The sequence below is a fragment of the Zosterops lateralis genome (assembly GCF_965231275.1).
Source record: "Zosterops lateralis genome assembly, chromosome: 27".
Lineage (NCBI taxonomy): Eukaryota > Metazoa > Chordata > Aves > Passeriformes > Zosteropidae > Zosterops > Zosterops lateralis.
This window is the reverse complement of record NC_139787.1, coordinates 2127061-2151419: the sequence shown is the minus strand read 5'-3', so window position 1 is coordinate 2151419 and position 24359 is coordinate 2127061. Positions and strand designations below refer to the sequence as shown.

General features: G+C 65.1%; 2 protein-coding genes across 2 annotated transcripts in view; one reads left to right on the top strand and one right to left on the bottom strand.

Moving 5' to 3' along the window:
- PPOX (protoporphyrinogen oxidase) overlaps window positions 1–9273 on the top strand; it is a gene marked incomplete at its 5' end in the record, with an annotated part of 10133 nt that extends 860 nt beyond the window's left edge. The window contains 12 exons of the mRNA XM_083878850.1: window positions 365–627; window positions 1262–1394; window positions 2801–2945; window positions 3631–3690; window positions 3969–4156; window positions 5105–5165; window positions 6087–6205; window positions 6627–6743; window positions 7994–8143; window positions 8407–8449; window positions 9016–9151; window positions 9194–9273. Coding sequence (XP_083734976.1) covers window positions 365–627; window positions 1262–1394; window positions 2801–2945; window positions 3631–3690; window positions 3969–4156; window positions 5105–5165; window positions 6087–6205; window positions 6627–6743; window positions 7994–8143; window positions 8407–8449; window positions 9016–9151; window positions 9194–9239 — 1461 coding nt within the window. The 3' untranslated portion in view covers window positions 9240–9273. The remainder of the gene's footprint in view (window positions 1–364; window positions 628–1261; window positions 1395–2800; window positions 2946–3630; window positions 3691–3968; window positions 4157–5104; window positions 5166–6086; window positions 6206–6626; window positions 6744–7993; window positions 8144–8406; window positions 8450–9015; window positions 9152–9193) is intronic.
- A 35-nt stretch (window positions 9274–9308) lies between these two features.
- On the bottom strand, window positions 9309–20206 carry B4GALT3 (beta-1,4-galactosyltransferase 3). Its single transcript, XM_083878960.1, has 6 exons — window positions 19737–20206; window positions 15743–15978; window positions 14108–14298; window positions 12794–12916; window positions 11386–11490; window positions 9309–10226 (listed from the first exon to the last, which is right to left on the bottom strand). Exons 1-6 carry the CDS (start codon window positions 19990–19992, stop codon window positions 9563–9565), a joined length of 1575 nt encoding a protein of 524 aa, XP_083735086.1. The 5' UTR covers window positions 19993–20206; the 3' UTR covers window positions 9309–9562.
- Between the last annotated feature and the right edge of the window lie 4153 nt (window positions 20207–24359).

The window sequence follows — 24359 nt, the reverse complement described above, 5'->3', positions numbered from 1 at the left end:
GGGGTGGGTTTGGGGGGACAGATGGGTTCCCAGGGTGGGGTTTGGGGGTTTTGGGGGGTCCCTGGGGTGGGTTTGGGGTGTCTCGGGGGGTCTCTGGGGTGGATCTGGGGGGACAGAAGGGTCTGGGGGGTCCCTGGGGGGGTCTTGGGGGTTCCTGGGGGGCGTTGAGGTGTCCTTGGGGTTTGTGGGGGGTCCTGGGGTGGGATATGGGGGGCCTGGGGCATTTCTGGGGTGGGGTTTGGAGGGACAGAGGAGGCTGGCGGGGTTTGGGGGCTCCTGGGCTGGGTTTGGGGGGTCAGAGGGGTCTCTGGGGGGCTGGAGGGGGTTTGGGGGGACCCCCAGTGGGGTTTAGTGGGTTTGGGAGGTCAGAGGGGTCCCTGTGGGGCTGAGGTTTGTGGGGAGCTCTCTTGGAGTTCTGAGGTCTCTGTGTGGATTCTGGGGGTCCCTGGGTGGATTTTGGGGTCTCTGTGTGATCCCGGGGTCTGTCCTGGTGTCCCCTGTGTCCCCACAGGTGTCCGAGCTGGGGCTGGCCGGTGACATCCTCGCTGTCCCCGGGGACCACCCGGCGTCCCGGAACCGCTTCCTCTACCTGGGGGGGGCCCTGCACCCCCTGCCCCAGGGCCTGCGGTGGGTGACCCTGTCCCTGTCCCCTGTGTCACCTCCCCGTGTCCCCAGTGTCACCTCCCCCTGCCCCAGGGCCTGTGATGGGTGACCCTGTCCCTGTCCCCTGTGTCACCTCCTGTCCCCTGGGTCACCTCCCCGTGTCCCAGTGTCACCTCCCCCTGCCCCAGGGCCTGCGGTGGGTGACCCTGTCCCCTGTGTCACCTCCCTGTGTCCCCAATGTCACCCCCTGCCCCAGGGCCTGCGGTGGGTGACCCTGTCCCCTGTCCCCAATGTCACCTCCCCCTGCCCCAGGGCCTGCAGTGGGTGACCCTGTCCCTGTCCCCAGTGTCACCTCCTGTCCTCTGTGTCACCTCCCCGTGTCCCCAATGTCACCTCCCCCTGCCCCAGGGCCTGCGGTGGGTGACACCGGTCCCAGTGTCCCCAGGGGCTGTCCCCAATGTCCCCTGCTGTCCCCAGGGGCCTGCTGCAGGCTGTCCCCCCGTTCTCCCGGGCCCTGCTCTGGTCTGGGCTGACTCTGGTGTCCCCTGTCCCCTGTGTCCCCAGTGTCCCCAGGGGCTGCTCTGGGCTGTCCCCAGGGGCTGTCCCCAATGTCTCCTGTGTCCCCAGGGGCTGTCCCCAATGTCCCCTGTGTCCCCAGGGGTTTACTCCGGGCTGTCCCCCCGTTCTCCCGGGCCCTGCTCTGGGCTGGGCTGCAGGACCTGCTGACCCCGGCGGGGTCGGGGCCAGACGAGAGCGCCCACGCCTTCGCCCAGCGCCGCTTCGGCCGCGAGGTGGGTCAGGGCAGGGGGCCCTAAACCCCAAACCCAGCCCCAAAACCCCAAACCGACCCCAAAAATCCCCAAACCGACCCCAAAAATACCATAAACACCCCAATATCCCCATAAACACACCCCCAAACCCCCAGAACCACCTTCAAAAATCCCATAACCACCCCAATATCCCCATAAGCACCCCAAAAACCCCCAAACCAACCCCAAAAACCCCCAAACCGGCCCCAAAAACCCCCAATCCGACCCCAAAAACCCTGATAAACCCTCCAAAATCCCCATAAACATTCCCAAAAACCTCAGAACCACCCCCCAAAAACCCTGATAAACACCCCAAAGCCCCCAAACTGACCCCAGAAACCCCATAAACACCCCAAAATCCCCATAAAGACACCAAAATCCCCAAACCACCCCCAAAATCCCATAAACACACCAAAATCCCCATAACCACCCCCAGAAATACCCATAAACACCCCCAAAAATAGCCAGAACCACCCAGAGATGCTGTGAACCACCCAGAAATCCTATAACCACCCCAAAAACCCTGATAAAGCCCCCAAAATCTCCAGAACTGCCCCAAAAATCCCCATAACTACCCCAAGATCCTGATAAACCCCTCCAGAACCCCCCAGAACCCTGATAATCCCCCACAGCCCCCATGACCCCACCCCAGACCCCGATAACTCACCCCAAAGCCCCATAACCCCACCCCAAAGCCCAGATAACCCCTCAGACCCTGATAATTCGCCCCAAAGCCCCGCCCGGCCTTATCGGGGCCTCCCTGGGGTGGGTGGGGTCCTGCTGGCACTGTCCCCATTGTCCTTGTCACTGTCCTCATCATTGTCCCTGTCGTTGTCCCTGCTGTCCTCATTGTCCTTGTCACTGTCCCCACTATCCCTGTCACTGTCCCTGCTGTCTCCACTGCTGTTACTGTCCTTGTCACTGTCCTTGTCACTGTCCCCATCACTGTCCCTGTCATTGTCCCTGCTGTCCCTGTCACTGTCCCTGCTGTCCTCATTGCTGTCCTCACTGTCCCTGCTATCCATGTCACCGTCCCTGTCACTGTTCCCATCACTGTCCCTGTCCCCATTGCTGTCCCTGTCTCTGTCACTGTCCCCATTAGCATCCTCACACTGGCTGTGGCTGTCCCCATTGCTGTCACTGTCCTTGTGTCCCTGTCAATGTCCCTGTCCCCACAGGTGGCCGAGGTGGCCGTGGACAGCCTGTGCAGGGGTGTCCTCAGTGTGTCACTGTCCTGTCCCCACAGGTGGCCGAGGTGGCCGTGGACAGCCTGTGCAGGGGTGTCCTCAGTGTGTCACTGTCCCCATGTCCCCACAGGTGGCCGAGGTGGCCGTGGACAGCCTGTGCAGGGGTGTCCTCAGTGTGTCACTGTCCCCATGTCCCCACAGGTGGCCGAGGTGGCCGTGGACAGCCTGTGCAGGGGTGTCTTTGCTGGGGACAGTCGTGTCCTCAGTGTCCGCTCCTGTTTCCCCGCCCTGTTCTGGGCCGAGCGACGCCGCGGCTCCGTCCTGCTGGGGATGGCCCTGGGACACGGTGGGGACACTGGGGACATTGGGGACACTGCTGGGGATGGCCCTGGGACACGGTGGGGACACTGGGGACATTGGGGACACTGCTGGGGATGGCCCTGGGACACGGTGGGGACATTGGGGACACTGCTGGGGATGGCCCTGGGACACGGTGGGGACACTGGGGACACTGGGGACACTGCTGGGGATGGCCCTGGGACACGGTGGGGACACTGGGGACATTGGGGACACTGCTGGGGATGGCCCTGGGACACGGTGGGGACATTGGGGACACTGCTGGGGACATTGGGGACACTGCTGGGGATGGCCCTGGGACACGGTGGGGACACTGGGGACACTGCTGGGGACATTGGGGACACTGCTGGGGATGGCCCTGGGACACGGTGGGGACATTGGGGACATTGGGGACACTGCTGGGGATGGCCCTGGGACACGGTGGGGACATTGGGGACACTGCTGGGGATGGCCCTGGGACATGGTGGGGACATTGGGGACACTGCTGGGACATTGGGGACACTGCTGGGGATGGCCCTGGGACACGGTGGGGACATTGGGGACACTGCTGGGGATGGCCCTGGAACACAGTGGGGACACCCTGGGGACACTGCTGGGCTGGCACTGGCATCCAGGGGACATCCCTGATTTGGGGACACCTCAGGGACATCCCCACCTTTCCGTTGTCCCCGCAGGTGACAGCAGCGGCAGCAGGGAGGGGACAGCTCAGTGTCACGGTGCCACTGCCCCCACAGGTGACAGCGGCAGGGAGGGGACAGCTCAGTGTCACAGTGCCATTGTCCCCGCAGGTGACAGCAGCCGCAGGGAGGGGACACTGGCAGGGAGGGGACAGCTCAGTGTCACAGTGCCATTGTCCCCGCAGGTGACAGCAGCCGCAGGGAGGGGACACTGGCGGGGCTGGGGACAGTTCAGTGTCACAGTGTCATTGTCCCCGCAGGTGACAGCAGCCGCAGGGAGGGGACACTGGCGGGGCTGGGGACAGTTCAGTGTCACAGTGCCATTGTCCCCGCAGGTGACAGCAGCCGCAGGGAGGGGACACTGGCACACCGGGCACGGGCCGAGCGCTGGAGCCAGTGGTCCCTGCGGGGGGGGATGGAGGCGCTGCCGCGGGCCTTGGTGGCCTTTGTGTCCCCGCGGGGGGCGGAGCTGCGCTGTGACACCCCCGTGACACACCTGTGCCACCGCCGGGGCCGATGGCAGGTGGGGACAGCTCCCAGTGTCACCCCGGTGTCACCCGTGTGTCCCGCGGGGTCATCGTCCTGCTCCCTGTCCCCGTCCCGCGGGGCTCTGTGTCCCCCCACAGTGTCCCCAGTGTCCCCCGGGTCCCTCTGTCCCCTCCCCAGTGTCCCCCGGGTCCCTTTCTGGTGTCCCTTGGGTCCCCCAGTCCTCTTCGCAGTGTCCCTTGGGTGCCTTCCTTGTGTCCCTTGGATCCCTTTCCAGTGTCCCCAGTGTCCCCCAATCCCCTCCCCAGTGTCCCCAGTCTCCTTCCCAGTGTCCCCAATGTCCCCATTGTCCCTGGTGTCCCCAATGCCTCCCAATCCCTTCCCAGTGTCCTCAGTGTCCCCCAGTCCCCTCTGTCCCCTCCCCAGTGCTCCCAGTCCCCTCCCCATTGTCCCAGTGTCCCCAGTGTCCCCAGTGTCCCCAATCCTCTCCCCAGTCCCCTCCCCAGTATCCCCAGTGTCCCCCAGTGCTCCCAATGCCCCCCATGTCCCCATGTCCTGTCTCTCCCCAGTGTCCCCAGTGCCCTCACTGTTCCCAGTGTCCCCACATCCCCATTATCCCCATTGTCCCCAGCGGTGTCCCCATGTCCCCAGCGGTGTCCCCATGTCTCCCCAGCGATGTCCCCATGTCCCCAGCGGTGTTCCCATGTCCCCAGCGGTGTCCCCATGTCTCCCCAGCGGTGTCCCCATGTCCCCAGTGATGTCCCCATGTCTCCCCAGCGGTGTCCCCATGTCTCCCCAGCGGTGTCCCCATGTCCCCAGTGATGTCCCCATGTCCCCAGCGGTGTCCCCATGTCCCCAGTGATGTCCCCATGTCCCCAGCGGTGTCCCCATGTCCCCAGCGGTGTCCCCATGTCTCCCCAGCGGTGTCCCCATGTCTCCCCAGCGGTGTCCCCATGTCCCCAGCGGTGTCCCCATGTCTCCCCAGCTCACCTTTCCGGGCGGGTCCATCACAGCTGACCACGTGATCAGCGCCCTCCCGGCCGCAGGTACGGGGGGTCTGCACCCCCGGTGTCCCCAGTGTCCCCTCCTAATGTCCCCAGTGTCCCCAGTGTCCCCTCCTAATGTCCCCAGTGTCCCTCCGCTAATGTCCCCCTGCTGATGTCCTCGCTGATGTCCCTGCACTGTCCCTGCTGATGTCCCCATGCTGCCCCCGTGCTGTCCCCTTTGATGTCCCCTCTGATGTCCTCGCTGTCCCCTGTCCCCAGTGCTGTCCCCGCTGATGTCCCTCACTGTCCCCTCTGATGTCCCCTCACTGTCCTCTCGCTGTCCCCAGCCCTGGCACGGGCCCTGCCAGCAGAGCTGTCCCCTTCCTGTCCCCTCCTGTCCCCAGCCCTGGCACGGGCCCTCCCAGCCGAGCTGTCCCCTCACTGTCCCCTCTGATGTCCCCTCACTGTCCCCTGCTGTCCCCAGCCCTGGCACGGGCCCTCCCAGCCGAGCTGTCCCCTCACTGTCCCCTCCCTGTCCCCTCACTGTCCCCTCACTGTCCCCTGCTGTCCCCAGCCCTGGCACGGGCCCTCCCAGCCGAGCTGTCCCCTCACTGTCCCCTCACTGTCCCCTCACTGTCCCCTCACTGTCCCCAGCCCTGGCACGGGCCCTGCCAGCCGAGCTGTCCCCTCACTGTCCCCTCACTGTCCCCTTCCTGTCCCCTCCTGTCCCCAGCCCTGGCACGGGCCCTGCCAGCCGAGCTGTCCCCTCACTGTCCCCTCACTGTCCCCTCACTGTCCCCTGCTGTCCCCAGCCCTGGCACGGGCCTTCCCAGCAGAGCTGTCCCCTCACTGTCCCCTCACTGTCCCCTCACTGTCCCCTGCTGTCCCCAGCCCTGGCACGGGCCCTCCCAGCCGAGCTGTCCCCTCACTGTCCCCTCACTGTCCCCTCACTGTCCCCTCACTGTCCCCTGCTGTCCCCAGCCCTGGCACGGGCCCTGCCAGCCGAGCTGTCCCCTCTGTCGCGGGAGCTCCAGGACATTCCGGCCGCCACCGTGGCCGTGGTCAACCTGCTCTACCGGGGGGTGACACTGCCCGTCACGGTGAGTCCTGTCCCCGCCGTGTCCCCAATGTCCCCTGTGGTGACCCCAGACTGTCCCCCAGGGATGTCCCCAGTGTCCCCTGTGGTGACCCCAGGCTGTTCCCCCGCGGTGTCCCCATGTCCCCCACAGTGTTCCCAAGCCCCAGGGTGACCCCAGGCTGTCCCCTCCCGGTGTCCCCAATGTCCCCCTGGGGTCCCCAATGTCCCCCGAGATGTCCCCAAGCCCCGGGGTGTCCCTAGCCCCAGGGTGACCCCAGGCTGTCCCCAGCCCCAGAATGACCCCGCGGTGTCCCCCCAGGGGTTCGGTCACCTGGTGCCCTCCTGGGAGGACCCGGCCCTGGGGTGACCCCAGGCTGTCCCCAAGCCGCAGGGTGACCCCAGGCTGTCCCCAGCCCCAGAGTGACCCCCCAGTGTCCCCCCAGGGGTTCGGTCACCTGGTGCCCTCGTGGGAGGACCCGGCCCTGCTGGGGATCGTTTATGACTCGGTGGCGTTCCCGGAGCACGACGGGAACAGCGGGAGCCCCTCGGTGCGCCTGACGGTGCGTGACACCGGGGACACTGAGGGGACATGGGGGACACCGAGGGGGGACACCGGGGACACTGAGGGGACATGGGGGACACCAAGGGGGGACACCGGGGACACTGTAGGGGACATGGGGGACACCGAGGGGGGACACCGGGGACACTGAGGGGACATTGGGGACAGCAAGGGGACACTGGGAGGGAACATTGGGGACACTGAGGGGGACACCGGGGACACTGAGGGGGGACACTGGGGACACCAGGGGGTCATTGGGGACACTGAGGGGGGACATTGGGGACACTGAGGGGACATGGGGGACACCGAGGGGGGACACCAGGGACACTGAGGGGACATTGGGGACAGCAAGGGGACACTGGGAGGGAACATTGGGGACACTGAGGGGGGACACTGGGGACACCGAGGCAGACACTGGGGACACCAGGGGGTCATTGGGGACACTGAGGGGGGACATTGGGGACACTGAGGGGACACTGGGGACACCGAGGGGGGACACCAGGGACACTGAGGGGACATTGGGGACAGGAAGGGGACACTGGGAGGGAACATTGGGGACACTGAGGCAGACACTGGGGACAGCGGGGGGACATTGGGGACACTGAGGGGTGGCAGTGGGGACACCTGGGGGCGGCACTGGGGACACTGGGAGGGGTGACAGGGGTGATCCTGGAGGACTCACAGTGGGTGGCACTGGGGACACCGTGGGATGGCATTGGGGACAGCAGGAGGGGTGGCATTGGGGACACTGGGAGGGGACACTGGGGACACCAGCAGGTGGCACTGGGGACACCGGGAGGAGGTGACAGGGGGTGATTTTGGGGGGGCTGACGTCAAGTGACACTGGGGGGTGACAGGGTGATACTGGGGACAGTGGGGGGTGGCACTGGGGACACTGGGAGGGGGGACACTGGGGACACTGGGGGTGTGACAGGGGTGATTTTGGGGGGCTGACAGTGGGTGACACTGGGGACACCGGGGGTGTGATAGAGGTGACGTTGTGTCCCCAGGTGACACGGGGGGGTGACAATGTCTCTGTGCCCCCACGTGATGCTGGGATGGTGATAGGGCTGATTTTGGTGACCTGCCCGTGTCCCCAGGTGACACAGGGATGGTGACAGTCCTGCTCTGTGTCCCCAGGTGACACAGGGGGGTGACAATGTCTCTGTGTCCTCAGGTGACACGGGGGGGTGACAATGTCTCTGTGTCCCCAGGTGACACGGGGGTGTGACAATCTCTCTGTGTCCCCAGGTGATGCTGGGTGGGGCCTGGTTCCGGCAGAGTTTCGGGGAGCCCTCGGGGGTGTCCCCAGAGGTGCTGCTGTCCCGGGCCCGGGCGGCCGTGAGGGACCACCTGGGGCTGGCCGGGACCCCCACCCGGAGCATGGTCAGGGTGCAGCAGGTGGGGGACATGGGGACACCGGGGGGGGACATGGGGACACTGGGGGGACATGGGGACACTGGGGGGACATGAGGGGACATGGGGACACTGGGGGGCTCCTGAGGGGACATGGGGACACTGGAGGAGCTCCTGGGGGGACATGGGGACACCAGGGGAACATGGGGACACTGGGGGGGACATAGGGGTGGACACTGGGGGGACACAGGGGTACACGGGGACACTGGGGGCTCCTGGGGCTCACCTGTCCCCCCCGTTGTCCCCAGGACTGCATCCCCCAGTACACGCTGGGACACTGGGAGCGCCTTGGTGAGAGCAGGGGGTCCCCTGGGTGTCCCCTGTCCCTTGGGGTGTCCCCTGGGGTCTCCCCTGTCCCTTGGGGTGTCCCCTGTGGGTATTCCCTGTCCCCGAGGGTGTCCCCTTTCCCCTGAGGATGTCCCTTGTCCCTGGGGGTGTCCCCTGTCCCTTGGGGTGTCCCCTATCCCCTGGGGATGTCCCCTGTCCCCGAGGGTGTCCCCTTTCCCCTGAGGGTGTCCCCTTTCCCCTGGGGGTGTCCCCTGTCCCCTGGGGGTCTCCACTGTCCGTGAGGGTGTCCCTTGTCCGTGGGGGTGTCTCCTGTCCCTGGTGATCTCCTCTGTCCCTTGGGGTGTCCCCTATCCCCTGGGGCTGTCCCTTTCCTCTGAGGGTGTCCCTTGTCCCCTGGGGGTCTCCACTGTCCCTGGGGGTGTCCCCTGGGCGTCCCTTGTCCCCTGGGGCTGTCCCCTGGGGCTCTCCCCTGTTCCCGAGGGTGTCCCTTGTCCCCAGGCTCTGCCCTGTCCCCCGAGGGTCTCCCCTGTCCCCGGGGCTGTCCCCAGCCGCTGTCCCTGTCCCCCCAGAGCGCATCCAGAAGTTTCTGGGGGAGCAGCAGCTGCCCCTGACCCTCATCGGGGCCTCCTACTCGGGGGTCTCTGTCAACGACTGCATCGCCAGCGCCAAGGCCGCCGTGGGCAGGGTGTTGGGGTCCCTCCCTGAGTCCTGACCCCCCCCCAGGACACCCCGGGGTCCCTCCCCGAGCCCTGACCCCCCCCAGGGCACCCCGGGGTCCCTCCCCGAGCCCTGACCCCCCCCAGGGCACCCCGGGGTCCCCCTCGGGTCACCGGTGTAGGACAAAACAATTTATTTTTGTTTTTTAATTGAAAAAAAACTCCTTTAGAAAGGTCCAGGGAGTGGCTCATAAATAGAATAAATACCCGCGGGGCCGGATTTGGGGACCCCCAAAACCCCCCTGGGGATGGGGGATGAGGGGTGGGGCCAGCCCCGGGACTGCCCCCTGTGTCCCCTCCTGGGACTGTCCCCTGTGTCCCCTCCCGGGGCTGACTGTCCCCTGTGTCCCCTCTCCAGCCCAGAGTCCACACCGGGGGAGGGGAAGAAATTTGGGGGGTGTCAGGGGAGTCCCTGTGCCACGCTCTGGTTGTCCCCATGCGCTGTCCCTGTGCCCTCCAGTGCCACCCTCGCTGTCCCCATGGCCTGTGGCTGTGTCCCCACGGCTCTGGGCTCTGTCCCCAATGCCTGGGGCTCTGTCCCCAATGCCTGGGGCTGTGTCCCCAGTGCTTGTGGCTGTGTCCCCACGGATCTGGGTGGTGTCCCCAGTGCCTGTGGCTCTGTCCCCACAGCTCTGGGCTCTGTCCCCAGGGCTTTGGGCTCTGTCCCCAATGCCCCTGTCGCTGTCCCCACGGCTCTGGGCTCTGTCCCCACGGCTCTGGTCACTGTCCCCAGTGCCCCTGTCGCTGTCCCCAGGCCCGGGGTGTCGCTGCCGTTCCCAGCGGCCGCGGGCGAGCGTGGCGGGGGCGGAGGAGGTGACAGGGACAGGGACAGTGACAGGGACAGGGGCACGGGCAGGTCCTCACGGGGCGGTTTGTGCAGCATCTCGTCCCGCAGGCGGCGCGGGGAGCCCGGGGGGCCGCGGGGGGCGGCGCGGGGGTCGCGGCCGATGTCCACGGTCAGGTTGGTGTAGAGCGGCCGCAGCTCCTTGGCCAGCAGGACGTAGGTCAGCGAGTTCATCCCGTCCTGCGTCCACGAGCGCTGCGTGCGCACCAGCAGGTCGAACCTGGGGGGACGGGGTGTCACCGAGTGTCACTGGAGGGTCACCACCCTGTCCTCAGGTTGTCACCACTGGCACCAGGGTGGTGTCACTGCTGTCCCTAAGGTGTCACTGGGGTGTCACCTCTGTCCCCAGGGTGTCCCCGGGGTGTCACTGCTGCCACCAGGGTATCATCACCCCATCCCCAAGGTGTCCTCAGGGTGTCATCACTCCCGCCAGGGTGTCCCCACCCCATCCCCACTGTCACCAGGGTGTCACCATTGTCCCTGAGGTATCCCCACCCCATCCCCGACGTGTCACCACCCTGTCCCCACTGTCACCAGGGTGTCCCCGCTGGCATCGGGGTGTCACCTCCCTGTCCCCAGAGTGTCATCGTTTTCCCTGAGGTGTCCCCACCCTGTCCCCACTGCACCGAAGCATCACCGCTGTCCCTGAGGTGTCCCCAAGGTGTCACCGCTGGCACTGGGGTGTCATCGCCCCATCTCCGCTGTCACCAGGATGTCACCGGGGTGTCCCCACCCCGTCCCCGAGGTGTCACCGCTGTCCCCAGGATGTCACTGCTGCCACATGGGGTGTCCCCAAGGTGTCACTGCTGGCACTGGGGTGTCCCTGCCCTGTCCCCGAGGTGTCACTGCTGTCCCTGCCCTGTCACCAGGGTGTCACTGCTGCCACTACGGTGTCACCACTGGCACCAGGGTGTCATCGCCCCATCCCCACTGTCACCAGGATGTCACCAGGGTGTCCCCACTGTCTCTGAGGTGTCCCCACCCCGTCCCTGCTGGCACTGGCGTGTCACCGCTGGCACTGGGGTGTCCCCAAGGTGTCACCACTGTCACTGGGCTGTCACCAGGGTGTCCCCGAAGTGTCGCTGCTGCCACTGGGGTGTCATCGCCCTGTCCCCACTGTCACCAAAGCATCACCACTGTCCCTGAGGTGTCCCCGGGGTGTCATCACTGCCGCCAGGGTGTCACCACCCCGTCCCCACTGTCACCAGGGTGTCACCGTTGTCCCCGAGGTGTCCCCCCCCCGCCATCCCCGGGGTGTCACCGCTGGCACCAGGGTGTCCCCACTCTGTCCGCATTGTCACTGAGGTGTCACCACTGTCCCTGCTGTCCCCGCAGTGTCCCCACCCCATCCCCCGAGCTGTCCTCAGGTGTCCCCAGACCTGTGCGGGTTCTCCTCGTTGCCTTTGTCGCTCTTGTGTTTCACCATCTTGTAATGGCCGATGGAGACGGGCGGGCGGGAGATCTTCATCCCGGCCAGGCGCACCCTGCGGGGACAGGGGACACTGCTGGGACACTGCGGGGACAGGGGACACTGCGGGGACAATGGGGACACTGCCCGGGAGATCTTCATCCCGGCCAGGCGCACCCTGCGGGGACAGGGGACACCGCTGGGGACAGGGGACACTGCTGGGACACTGCGGGGACACTGCGGGGACACTGCGGGGACAATGGGGACACTGCCCGGGAGATCTTCATCCCGGCCAGGTGCACCTTGCGGGGACAATGGGGACACTGCTGGGGACAGGGGACACTGCAGGGACACTGCGGGGACAATGGGGACACCACCGGGAGATCTTCATCCCGGCCAGGCGCACCCTGCGGGGACAGGGGACACTGCCGGGGTGGCAGTGGAGTGGTGAGACAGCTCCTGTGTCCCCAAGCAGTGACATCATCACAAGGGACCCAAACATGGGGACAGGGGACACTGCTGGGGTGGCCCTCAGGGTGATGGGACACCCCCCGTGGGTCCCCAAGCAGCGACATCATGGGCACCAAGGCAATGTCACACTCCCCATGTCCCCCCCAGTGTGACAAGGATACCCCCCATGTCCTCCCTGAGGTGACAGGACACCCCTAGTGTTCCCTCCAAGGCAATGTCACACACCCTGTCCTCCACAGTGTGACAAGGACACCTCTTGTGTCCCCTGCAGCTGGGTGGACACACCCCCAGATGCCACCCCTTCACTGGCAGTGTCCCCAGGTGTCCCTAGGTGTCCCCATGTACCTGGAGGCGATGTTATCATCCTAGCCACCCCAGCCCCAGCCCTTGCTGTCCCCAGGGGTATCCCCAGGCTGTCCCCAGATGTGTCCAGGTGTCCCCAGGCTGTCCCCAGGCCATCCCCAGGTGTGTCCCCACGTACCTGGTGGCAATGTTGTTGTCCTCACCGCCCCAGCCCCAGTACTGTTTGTCCCCAGGTGTCCCCAGGCCGTCCCCAGGTGTGTCCCCAGCCGTACCTGGTGGCGATGTCGTCGTCCTCGCCGCCCCAGCCCCAGCCCTGTCTGTCCCCAGGCCATCCCCAGGTGTCCCCAAGCTGTCCCCAGGTGTGTCCCCAGCCGTACCTGGTGGCGATGTTGTCATCCTCGCTGCCCCAGCCCAGTCCTGTCTGTCCCCAGGGGTGTCCCCAGGCCATCCCCAGGTGTCCCCAATGTCCCCAGGTGTGTCCCCAGCCGTACCTGGTGGCGATGTTGTCATCCTTGCTGCCCCAGCCCCAGTCCTGTCTGTCCCCAAGCTGTCCCCAGGCCATCCCCACGTGTCCCCAGGCCGTCCCCAGGTGTCCCCAGCCGTACCTGGTGGCGATGTCGTCGTCCTCCCCGCCCCATCCCCAGTACTCGTTGGGGAACCCGTTGATCTTCATGTACTGGTCGGGGGTCAGCGCCGAGACCCCCCCGAAGTACTGCGGGTACGGCAGGCTGGGGACAGACAGACAGACAGTGTCATCAGCGTCACCAGAGTGTCCCCACTGTGTGCTCAGTGTGTGCCCAGTGTCCCCAAAGTACTGCGGGTACGGCAGGCTGGGGACAGACAGACAGACAATGTCATCGGGGTGTCACCAGAGTGTCACCAGTGTGTGCTCACTGTGCGCCTGGTGTCCCCGAAGTACTGCGGGTACGGCAGGCTGGGGACAGACAGACAGACAGACAGGGTCACCGGGGTGTCACTGGTGTCACCAGTGTGTGCCCAGTGTGTGCCCAGTGTCCCCAAAGTACTGTGGGTACGGCAGGCTGGGGACAGACAGACAGACAATGTCATCGGGGTGTCACCAGAGTGTCCCCACTGTGTGCTCAGTGTGTGCCCAGTGTCCCCAAAGTACTGTGGGTACGGCAGGCTGGGGATGGACAGACAGACAGACAGAGTCACCGGGGTGTCATCAGTGTCACCAGTGTGTGCCCAGTGTCCCCAATGCCCTGTAGGTATGGCAGGCTGGGGACAAAGGGACAATGTCACCAGAGTGTCACCAGTGTCCCTGAAGTACTGCGGGTATGGCAGGCTGGGGACAGACAGACAGACAGTGTCACCAGGGTCACCAGAGTGTCACCAGTGTGTGCCCAGTACTGACGGTACAGTAGGCTGGGGACAAAGGGACAGACAGTGTCACCAGGGTGTCACCAGTGTGTGCTCAGTGTGTGCCCAGAGTGTCCCCAAAGTACTGTGGGTACAGCAGGCTGGGGACACAGGGACAGTGTCACCAGGGTGTCACCAGAGTCACCAGTGTGCCCAGAGTGTGCCCAGTGCCACTGGTGTGTCCTCAAAGTACTGCGGGTACGGCAGGCTGGGGACACAGGGACGGTGCCACCAGGGTCACCACAGTGTCACCAGACCTGTATCCGAACTTGTTCATGGCCACAGAGGCGTGTTTGGGGTTCCAGGGGTCGCAGGTGTGTCCCCAGTGTGTCCCCATCTATGGCCAATGACCCCAGCTGTCCCCAGGTGTCCCCAATGTCCCCAGACCTGTATCCGAACTTGTTCATAGCCACGGAGGCGTGTTTGGGGTTCCAGGTGTGTCCCCATGGTGTCTCCATCTGTCCCCAGTGACCCCAGTGTGTCCCCAGCCATTCCCAGTGTCCCCATGGTGTCCCCAGGTGTCCCCAGTGTCCCCAGACCTGTATCCGAACTTGTTCATGGCCACGGAGGCGTGTTTGGGGTTCCAGGGGTCGCAGGTGTACAGGTTGTGGTCGTTCTCAGGGATCAGGTCCACGTCGTGCAGGAACAGGCAGTCCCAGTCCTCGTCCTTGAGCGCCTCCTTCACCCCCACGTTCAGCAGCTTGGCCCGGTTAAATGTGGAGTTCCCGGCCTGGGGAGGGGAAATGGGGTTTGAGAGACCCCAAATCCTCCAGGGGAGACCCCAAAATATCCCAGGGACACCCCAAAATATCCCCACTGAACCCCCACGTTCAGCAGCTTGGCCCGGTTAAATGTGGAGTTCCCGGCCTGAGGGGGGGAATGGGGTTTGAGAGACCCCAAAATATCCTGGGGACACCCCAAAATATCCAGGGGAGACCCCAAAATATCCAGGGGAGACCCCAAAATATCCCGGGGATCCTCCACACCATCCCCACTGAACCCCCACGTTCAGCAGCTTGGCACGGTTAAACGTGGAGTTCCCGGCCTGGGAGGGGGGGAATTGGGGTTTGAGAGACCCCAAATCCTCCAGGGGAGACCCCAAAATATCCCGGGGATCCTGTAAAAACCATCCCTGAACCATCCCCACTGAACCCCCACATTCAGCAGCTTGGCCCAGTTAAACATTGAGTTCCCAGCCTGGGGAGGGGAAATGGGGTTTGAGACCCTAAAACACCCCGGGAACACCCCAAAATATCCCAGGGACACCCCAAAATATCCTGGGAATCCTCCACACCATCCCTGAACCCCCACATTCAGCAGCTTCACCCGGTTCCGCACAGAATTCCCAGCCTGGGGAGGTGGGACAGGGACTGGAAGCACTGGGGACCCCCCAAACCTCCCCAAGGACCCTCAAACCACCCTGGGGACCCCCCAGACCCCTTCAAACCCTCCCTGGGGACCCTCAAACCATCCTGGGGGGGCCCCAAACCACCCTGAAGACCCCTCAAACCTCCCTGGGACCCTCCAAACCCCTTCAAACCCTCCCTAGGGACCCCCAAAACCCCCTCAAACCATCCTGGAGACCCCCCCCTACTCTCCCTGGGGCCACCCCAACCTCCCTGGGACCCCCCAAACCTTGCTCGAGACCCCCCAAACTCCTTCAAATCACCTCAGGGACCCCTCAAATCTCCCTGGGGACCCCCCAAAGCACCTCAAACCCTCCATGGGATCCCTCAACACTCCCTGGGGACCCCCGAACCCCCCTGGGGGCCTCTCAAACCACCCTGGGGACCCCTCAAACTCCCCTGGGGACCTCCCCAAAAGGCCTCAAATTCCGCTGAGGACCCCCAAACCCTCCCTGGGGACCCCTCAAACCATTCTGGAGACCCTCTAACCACCCTGGGGACACCTCAAACCCCCCTGGGGGCCTCTCAAACCACCCTGGCCTCAAAAGGCCTCAAATTCCACTGAGGACCCCTAAACCCTCCCTGGGGACCCCTCAAACCACCCTGGGGACATCACACACTACCCCAAGTTTCACTGAAGATCCCTCAAACCACCCTGGGGGCCCCTCAAATCATCTTGGGGACCCCGTAACCACCCTGGGGACACCTCAAACCACCCCAAACCACCTCAAACCACGCTGGGGACCCCCAGCCCCCCTGGAGACCCACCTGGTGCACGACGTAGATGCCGTAGTGCAGCTGCTGGCGCTGCAGGAAGGGGTGCAGGTGGTAGAGCAGGTGGCCCAGGTGGCTCTCGCGGTTGCGGTGGGGGACAATGACGGCCGTCCTGGACCTGGCCTCGCACAGCGGGGGGCGGTACCGGCCCCCCACACCCACCCCCGGGTTCTTGGCCTGGATCTGCTCCAGTGTCGGCACCCGGGCAAAGGACACCGTCAGTGGGCCCACTGCGGGACAGGGGACAGTGGGGACACCGTCAGCGGGCCCACTGCGGGACAGGGGACAGTGGGGACACCGTCAGCGGGCCCACTGCGGGACAGGGGACAGTGGGGACACCGTCAGCGGGCCCACTGCGGGACAGGGGACAATGGGGACACCGTCAGTGGGCCCACTGCGGGACAGGGGACAGTGGGGACACCGTCAGCGGGCCCACTGCGGGACAGGGGACAATGGGGACACCGTCAGTGGGCCCACTGCGGGACAGGGGACAGTGGGGACACCGTCAGCGGGCCCACTGCGGGACAGGGGACATTGGATTGGGGACATTGGGGACACTGTGGGGACAATGGGGACATTGGGGACACCGTCAGCAGGCCCACTGCAGGGACATTGGGGACATTGGATTGGGGACATTGGGGACACTGTGGGGACAATGGGGACATTGGGGACACCGTCAGCGGGCCCACTGCAGGGACATTGGGGACATTGGATTGGGGACATTGGGGACACTGTGGGGACAATGGGGACACCGCCAGCGGGCCCACTGCGGGGACATTGGGGACACCCTCAGCGGGCCCACCGCGGGACAGGGGACAATGGGGACACCGAGGGGACACCGTCAGCAGGCCCACTGCAGGGACAGGGGACATTGGGGACACCGTCAGCGGGCCCACTGTGGGACATTGGGGACATTGGGGACACCTCAGTGTGACCCCGTCAGCAGGCCCACTGTGGGACATTGGGGACACTGGGGACACCTCAGTGTGACACCATCAGCGGGCCCACTGTGGGGACAATGGGGATGTTGGGGACACTGGGGACACCTCAGTGTGACACCGTCAGCGGGCCCACTGTGGGACATGGGGACACCTCAGGGGACATGGGGACAATGGGGACACTAAGGGGACACCGTCAGTGGGCCTACTGTGGGACAGGGGGACACCGAGGGGACACCGTCAGCGGGCCCACTGTGGGGACAATGGGGACATTGGGGACACTGGGGATATTGGGGACACTGTCAGCGGGCCCACTGCTGGGACATGGGGACACCTCAGGGTGACACTGTTAGCAGGCCCACTGCAGGGACATTGGGGACATTGGACTGGGGACATTGGGGACACTGTGGGGACAATGGGGACACCGCCAGCGGGCCCACTGCGGGACAGGGGACATTGGGGACACCGTCAGCGGGCCCACCGCGGGACAGGGGACAATGGGGACACCGTCAGTGGGCCCACCGCGGGACAGGGGACAATGGGGACACCGAGGGGACACCGTCAGCAGGCCCACTGCAGGGACAGGGGACATTGGGGACACCGTCAGCGGGCCCACTGTGGGACATTGGGGACATTGGGGACACCTCAGTGTGACACCATCAGCGGGCCCACTGTGGGGACAATGGGGATGTTGGGGACACTGGGGACACCTCAGTGTGACACCGTCAGCGGGCCCACTGTGGGACATGGGGACACCTCAGGGGACATGGGGACAATGAGGACACTAAGGGGACACCGTCAGCGGGCCTACTGTGGGACAGGGGGACACCGAGGGGACACCGTCAGCGGGCCCACTGTGGGGACAATGGGGACATTGGGGACACTGGGGATATTGGGGACACCGTCAGCGGGCCCACTGCTGGGACATGGGGACACCTCAGGGTGACACTGTTAGCAGGCCCACTGTGGGGACAATGGGGACATTGGGGATGTTGCATTGGGGACACTGGGGACACCATCAGCGGGCCTACTGTGGGACAGGGGGACACCGAGGGGACACCGCCAGCGGGCCCACAGTGGGGCAATGGGCCCAATGGGGACACTGCTGGGACATGGGGACATTGGGGACATGGGGACACCTCAGTGTGACACCGTCAGCGGGCCCACTGCGGGACATTGGGGACAATGGAGGGACACTGGGGACACCGTCAACGGGCCCACTGTGGGACAGGGGACATTGGGGACACCTCAGGGAACACAGGGACATGGGGTGACACCTCAGGGGACATGGGGTGGCACCAGCCTATCCCAAACTGGGGGGGCCAGGGGTTTGTCCCCCTGTCCCAAACTGGGCTGGGTGTGTCCCCACCCTGTCCCAAACTGGGGGTCCCAGGGATTTGTCCCCCCAATCCCAAACTGGGGATGCCAGGGGTGTGTCCCCAGTCCCAAACTGGGCTGGCTTTGTCCCCCCAATCCCAATTTAGGGGTCCCAGGGATTTGTCTCCCAGTCCCAAACTGGGCTGGGTGTGTCCCCATTCTGTCCCAAACTGGGGGTCCCACAAGGGTTTGTCCCCCTGTCCCAGACTGGGCTGTGTTTGTCCCCCCAGTCCCAAACTGGGAGTCTCAGGGATTTGTCCCCCAGCCTGTCCCAAACTGGGTGTCCCAGGAGTTTGTCCCCATCCCAAACCGGGACAGCCCCGGGGCGTGTCCCCTCCCTGTCCCAGGGTTTGTCCCCATCCCAAACCGGGACAGCCCCGGGGCGTGTCCCCTCCCCGTCCCAGGGTTTGTCCCCATCCCAAACCGGGACAGCCCCTCCCCATTTCCTCCCCACGCCCGGGGGGTCACCGGGAGAACAGAACAGAACAGAACCGGTCACACCGGCCCGGTGAGCGCTGGGCGGGGCTGGCCCGGCTCCGCCCCCATGGGCGGGGTCGCATCCCGGTCCCGCCCCCTCCCGGGGGGTCTCCGGTTCTTTACCGGGGTGGGGGACAATTTTTAAATTTTTTCCTCCCGGGGGTCTCCGGTTCCCACCCCCGTCCCCGGTTCCTCCCGGGGGTCTCCGGTTTCTCCCCTCGGGGGTCTCGGGTTTTTTCCCCCACCGGGGGTCTCCGGTTCCTCCTCCCGCCCCGGTTCCCTCCCCGGGGCTCTCCGTTCTCCCCGTTCCCATGCCGGTTCTCCCAGTCCCGTCTCGACTCTCCCCGTCCCAGTTCCTGTCCCGGTTCTCCCCATTTCCCTCCCGGTTCTCCTCCCGTTCCCGTCCCGGCTCTCCCCATTCCCGTCCCAGTCCCGGTTCTCCCCGTTCCTGTCTCGGTTTCCCCGTTCTCATCCCGGTTCCTGTCTCGGTTCCAGTCCCCGTTCCCCTCCCGCTCTCCCCATTCCCCTCCCGGTTCCTGTCCCGACTTTTCCCGTTCCCGTCCTGGTTTCCCCCGTTCCTTCTCCCGGCTCTCCCCATTCCCTTCCCGGTTCCTGTCCCGGTTCCCAGTCCGGACTCTCCCCGTTCCTGTCTCGGTTTTCCCCGTTCTCATCCCGGTTCCCCCCATTTCCCTCCCAGTTCCCCTCCCTGTTCTCAGTCCCAGCTCTCCCCGTTCCCTCCCCGCTCTCTCGGTTCCCAGTCCCGGTTCCCGCTCCGCTCCCGGTTCCTGTCCCTGTTTTGCCCATTTCCCTCGCGGTTCCCGTCCCGGTTCCCAGTCCCGCTCTCCCCGTTCCCATTCTGGTTTTCCCCGTTCCCGTCCCGGTTCTTGTCCTCGCTCTACTCTTTCCCCTCCCGCTCTCCCCGTTCCCAGTCCCGGTTCCTCTCCCGGTTCCCAGTCTCGGCTCTCCCGGTTTTCCTCATTTCCCTCCCGGTCCCAGTCCCGGTTCCCCTCCTCGTTCCCAGTCCCCGTTTCCCAGTCTCGGTTCCCAGTCCCGACTCTCCCGTCCCCAGTCCCGGTTCTCCCCATTTGCCTCCTGGTTCCCGTCCCGGCTCTCCTCGTTCCTAGTCCCGGTTTCCCTCCCGGTTCCCCTCCCGCTCTCCCGGTTCCCATTCCCGTTGTCCCCGGTGTGTGTCTGACCGAGGAAGGGCGATCTCTCGGGGCAGAAGGGCAGGGGCCTGTCGGGGTCGGGGGCCGGTCCGGGCGCGGTTCCCAGGCGGGACAGGTTGGCGTACACGTCGTGTGTCCGGGAATAGTCCACGGCGGGCCCGGCGGGGCGGCCCAGCAGCGCCGTCAGGTTCCGGAACCCGCCCAGCGAGAAATAGGCCACGAAGGCGAACTGGCACCCGACCAGCAGCGCCAGCGAGCACGGCCGCTCCAGCAGCCGCCGCAGCATGGCGGGGACGGCCCGGGGCTACCGGGAACGGCCCGGGGCTACCGGGGTTACCGGAGAACCGCCCCGAGTCACCGGGGAGCGGCCCCGGGCAGCCTGGCGGGGGCACCGGGCAGCATCGCGGGGCTGTGGGATAGAGGGGCGGGATGGAGATGGAGCGGCCCCGGTTGGGTCTCCGGTACCGCCCCCGCTCCCTGTTCCTGCCCCGTTTCCCGGTCCCCGCTCCCGGCTCAGCCCAATCCGGCCCCGGTCCCGCTCTCCCTCCCCGGCTCCTCCCAGCCCCGGTACTGCCGGCTCCCCCCGCCGCTCCGGCCCCCCAGGCCCCGGTCCCGCCCCGGTTCGGTCTCCCCGGCCGCGCCTCCCCGCTCCGGGCAGCCGCTCCCCGAGCCCCCGGTTCTCCCCGTGCCCCGGTCCCGGCCCGGATCCGGCCCCGCTCCGCTCCCGGCCCCGGTACCTGCCTGGGCCCGGCTCAGCCCCGCCCGGCCGCCGCCATCTTGGAGCGGGGGGCGCGGCGTGATGACGTCACGGGGCGGGGCCGCGGCGGGGTCAGGCTCCGGTCGGACCGGGCGGGCGGGGGAGGCTGGGGGATCCAGGGGGGTCCCTGAGGGGTCCCGGGGGGCGCAGGGGGCGCTCGGTGAGCCCCGGGCGGGGCGCGGGGCCCGCAATGACCCGGGAGAGCCCCGGGGGGCGGAGGGGGGCGTGGTCTGTGCCGGTCCCGGCCTGAGGGAGCGTGGCCAAACGCGGTTGCCACGGCGACGGCGCCCGCTGTGGCCACGCCCCCTTCCCAGGATTTCCTCATCTCTTGTATGACGTCACAAAACTGACTCGATGTGATTGGGCGTGGAGAGGAGGCGGGGCTCGGGATTGGCGGGGCGTGTCCGCGCCACGTGTGTCACCCTCGGCCACGTGTCCTTGTCCCCAAAGAGACCGTGTGACCTTTGTGTCCCCTCCTGGTCACGTGTCCTTGTCCCCAGGGCGGCCGTGTCACCTCTGTGTCCCCTCCTGGCCACGTGTCCTTGTCCCCAAGGGGTCCATGTCACCTCTGTGTCCCTTCCCGGTCACCTGTGTCCCCTCCTGGCCACGTGTCCTTGTCCCTGAGGGGACCGTGTGACCTCTCTGTCCCCTCCTGGTCACCTGTGTCCCCTCCTGGCCACGTGTCCTTGTCCCTGAGGGGACCGTGTGACCTCTCTGTCCCCTCCTGGTCACCTGTGTCCCTTCCTGGCCACGTGTCCTTGTCCCTGAGGGGACCGTGTGACCTCTGTGTCCCCTCCCGGTCACCTGTGTCCCCTCCTGGCCACGTGTCCTTGTCCCTGAGGGGACCGTGTGACCTCTCTGTCCCCTCCTGGTCACCTGTGTCCCCTCCTGGCCACGTGTCCTTGTCCCCAAGGGGGCCGTGTCACCTCTGTGTCCCCTCCCGGTCACCTGTGTCCCCTCCTGGCCACGTGTCCTTGTCCCCGAGGGGACCGTGTGACCTCTCTGTCCCCTCCTGGTCACCTGTGTCCCTTCCTGGCCACGTGTCCTTGTCCCCAAGGGGGCCGTGTCACCTCTGTGTCCCCTCCCGGTCACCTGTGTCCCTTCCTGGCCACGTGTCCTTGTCCCCAAGGGGGCCGTGTCACCTCTGTGTCCCCTCCCGGTCACCTGTGTCACCCCTGGCCACGTGTATTTGTCCCCAGGGCGGCCGTGTCACCTCTGTGTTCCCCCCCCCGTGGTCAAGTGTCACCACTGGTCACAGTGTGTCTCCTCTGCCCCTCTGGGGTCCCCATGTCCCTGTGTCCCCATCCCGGGGGTGTCCCTGCCACCTCCCATGTCCCTCCCCGGCCACGTGTGTGTCCCCCTGGGAGCCCCTTGACCCCCTGTCCCCGTGGGCTCCAGTGTCCCTTGCCGCTCTGGGGTCCCCTGGTGTCCCCACTAAATCCCACCAGGGCCGAGCTGGGGACATTTTTGGGGTGCTGGTGGCACCCTGGGCGGGGGGGGAACGTGTCCCTTCACCCTCGGGGACAGGGAGGGGACCAGGACATGCCCCTCATTGAGCAGGGACAGGGGAGGGGACAGCGGCCTCAATGGCGGTGGTGACACCTCAGGGGATGAGGGGACATGGAGGTATGGGGACACAGAGACAGGGGGACACCAGGACATGGGGACAGAGGGACTTGGGGACAGAGGGACTCAGGGACACTGAGACACGGGGACATGTGGGCATAGGGGCACGGGGATTTGGGGACACAGGGACAGGGAGGACAGGGGGACATGGGCATAGGGACATGGGGACACAGGGACATGGGGACACAGGGACAGGAGGACAGACAGAAGGACATGGGGACAGAAGGACTCAGGGGCACTGAGATATGGGGACATGTGGACACAGGGACATGGGGATTTGGGGACATGGGGACACAGAGACAGGGGGGACAGGGGGACATGGGGATACAGGACACGGGGATTTGGGGTCACAGGGACAGGAGGACAGACAGAGGGACATGTGGACATAGGGACACGGGGATTTGGGGACACAGGATTTGGGGACAGGGGGACACGCGATTTGGGGACACAGGGACACGGGGACACGGGGACACAGGGACATGGGGATACAAGACACAGGGATTTGGGATCACAGGGACATGGGGACACCAAGATATGGGGACAGAGGGACACGGGGACACAAGACTGAGAGATGGAGCCATAGGGACACAGGGACAGGGGACACAGAGAGTTGGGGACAGAGGGACATGGGGACATAGGGACACAAGACTGGGACAGGGGGACATGGGGACAAGGGGACATGGGGACATCAGGACACAGGGATGAAGGGACACAGAGACCTGAGGACATGGGGACATGATGGACACAAAGAGAAGGGGGCATGGAGACATGGGGACACAGGGACATGAGGACATGGGGACAACGGGGACAATGAGGACAATGGGTCATGGGGACATGAAGGACATGGGGACATGAAGGACATGGGGACCAAGGGACATGAGGACATAGGGACATGGGGACATGAGGACAGAGGGACACAGGGATGTGGGGACATGGAGACCTGAGGACACAGGGACAGAAAGGACATGGGGACATGAGGAAACAGGGACATTGGGACATGGGAATATTGGGACATGGGGACATGAGGAAAATGGGACACGAAGATATGGGGACATGGAGATATTGGGACACAGAGACATGGAGGACATGGGGAAGAGAGGATATGGGGACAAGGGACAGAGGGACAGGGAGATATGGAGATAGGTGGGAACAGGGGCATGGGGACATGAAGGACATGGAGACACAGGGACATGAAGGACATGGTGACATGGGGACACAAGGACACCAGGGACATGAGGACATAGGGACACAGGGATGTGGGGACATGGAGACGTGAGGACACAGGGACAGAAAGGACATGGGGACACGAGGAAACAGGGACATGGAGGACATGAAGGACATGAGGAAAAGGGGACACAGAGACATGGGGATACAGCACAGGAACATGGCACAGAGGGACATACAGACACAGGGACATGGAGGACATGGGGACAGAGGGGACATGAGGACACAGAGCACAGGGACACTGAGATATGGAGATAGAGAACAGGGACATGGGGACATGAAGGACAGACATGGGGACAGAGGGACATGGGGACAGATGGACATGAGGGACATGGGGACACAGGGACATGGCAACACCCACCCACGGCTGCCCCACAGCCCAGTGGCCCAGAGGCTGGCACTGGCACACCAGTGTGCACTGGTCATACTGGGACAGGCTGTGGGATGGGACCCAGGGCCACCCAGCATGGCCCCAACTCCAGTATCCCCAGTTCCAGTAACTCCCAGTTCCAGTAACTCCCAGTTCCAGCAACTCCCAGTTCCAGCATCCCAAATTCCAGTATCCCCCAGTTCCAGCATCCCCAATATCCCCAGTTCCAGTAACTCCCAGTTTCAGCATTCCTCAGCTCCAGCATCTCCCATTTCCAGTAGCTCCCAGACCCAGCATCTCCCAGTTCCACCAGTATCCCCAGTTTTATCAAACTCTAGTTCCAGTGTCCTCCAGTTCCTTCAGTGTCCTCCAGTATCTCCCAGTTCTACTGTCCCCCAGCTCCAGGATTCCCAATTCTAGCATTCCCAGTATTCCCAATTCCAGTGTGCTCCAGTTCCAGTATCTCCCAGTTCCACTGTCCCTCAGCTCCAGTATTCCCAGTTCCAGCATCTCCCAGTCCCGGTATCCCCAGTCCAGCCCCCCGGGATGGTGCTGGTCCGTGGGTGTCCCTGAACAGTGACCAACATGTCCCCACCCCTGTCCCCTCTGTCCCCACCCCTGTCCCCTCTGTCCCCATCCCTGTCCCCTCTGTCCCCACCTCTGTCCCCTCTGTCCC

Bases quoted from the DNA above. Each gene is read 5' to 3' on its own strand.
- B4GALT3 (XM_083878960.1), bottom strand. From the start codon at position 19,992: ATGCTGCGGCGGCTGCTGGAGCGGCCGTGCTCGCTGGCGCTGCTGGTC. The intron at 12,917-14,107 runs GTCTGGGGACAC...GTCTGTCCCCAG, and splicing joins ATGAACAAGTTCGGATACAG to CCTGCCGTACCCGCAGTACT. The intron at 11,491-12,793 runs GTACGGCTGGGG...CTGTCCCCGCAG, and splicing joins GACGACGACATCGCCACCAG to GGTGCGCCTGGCCGGGATGA.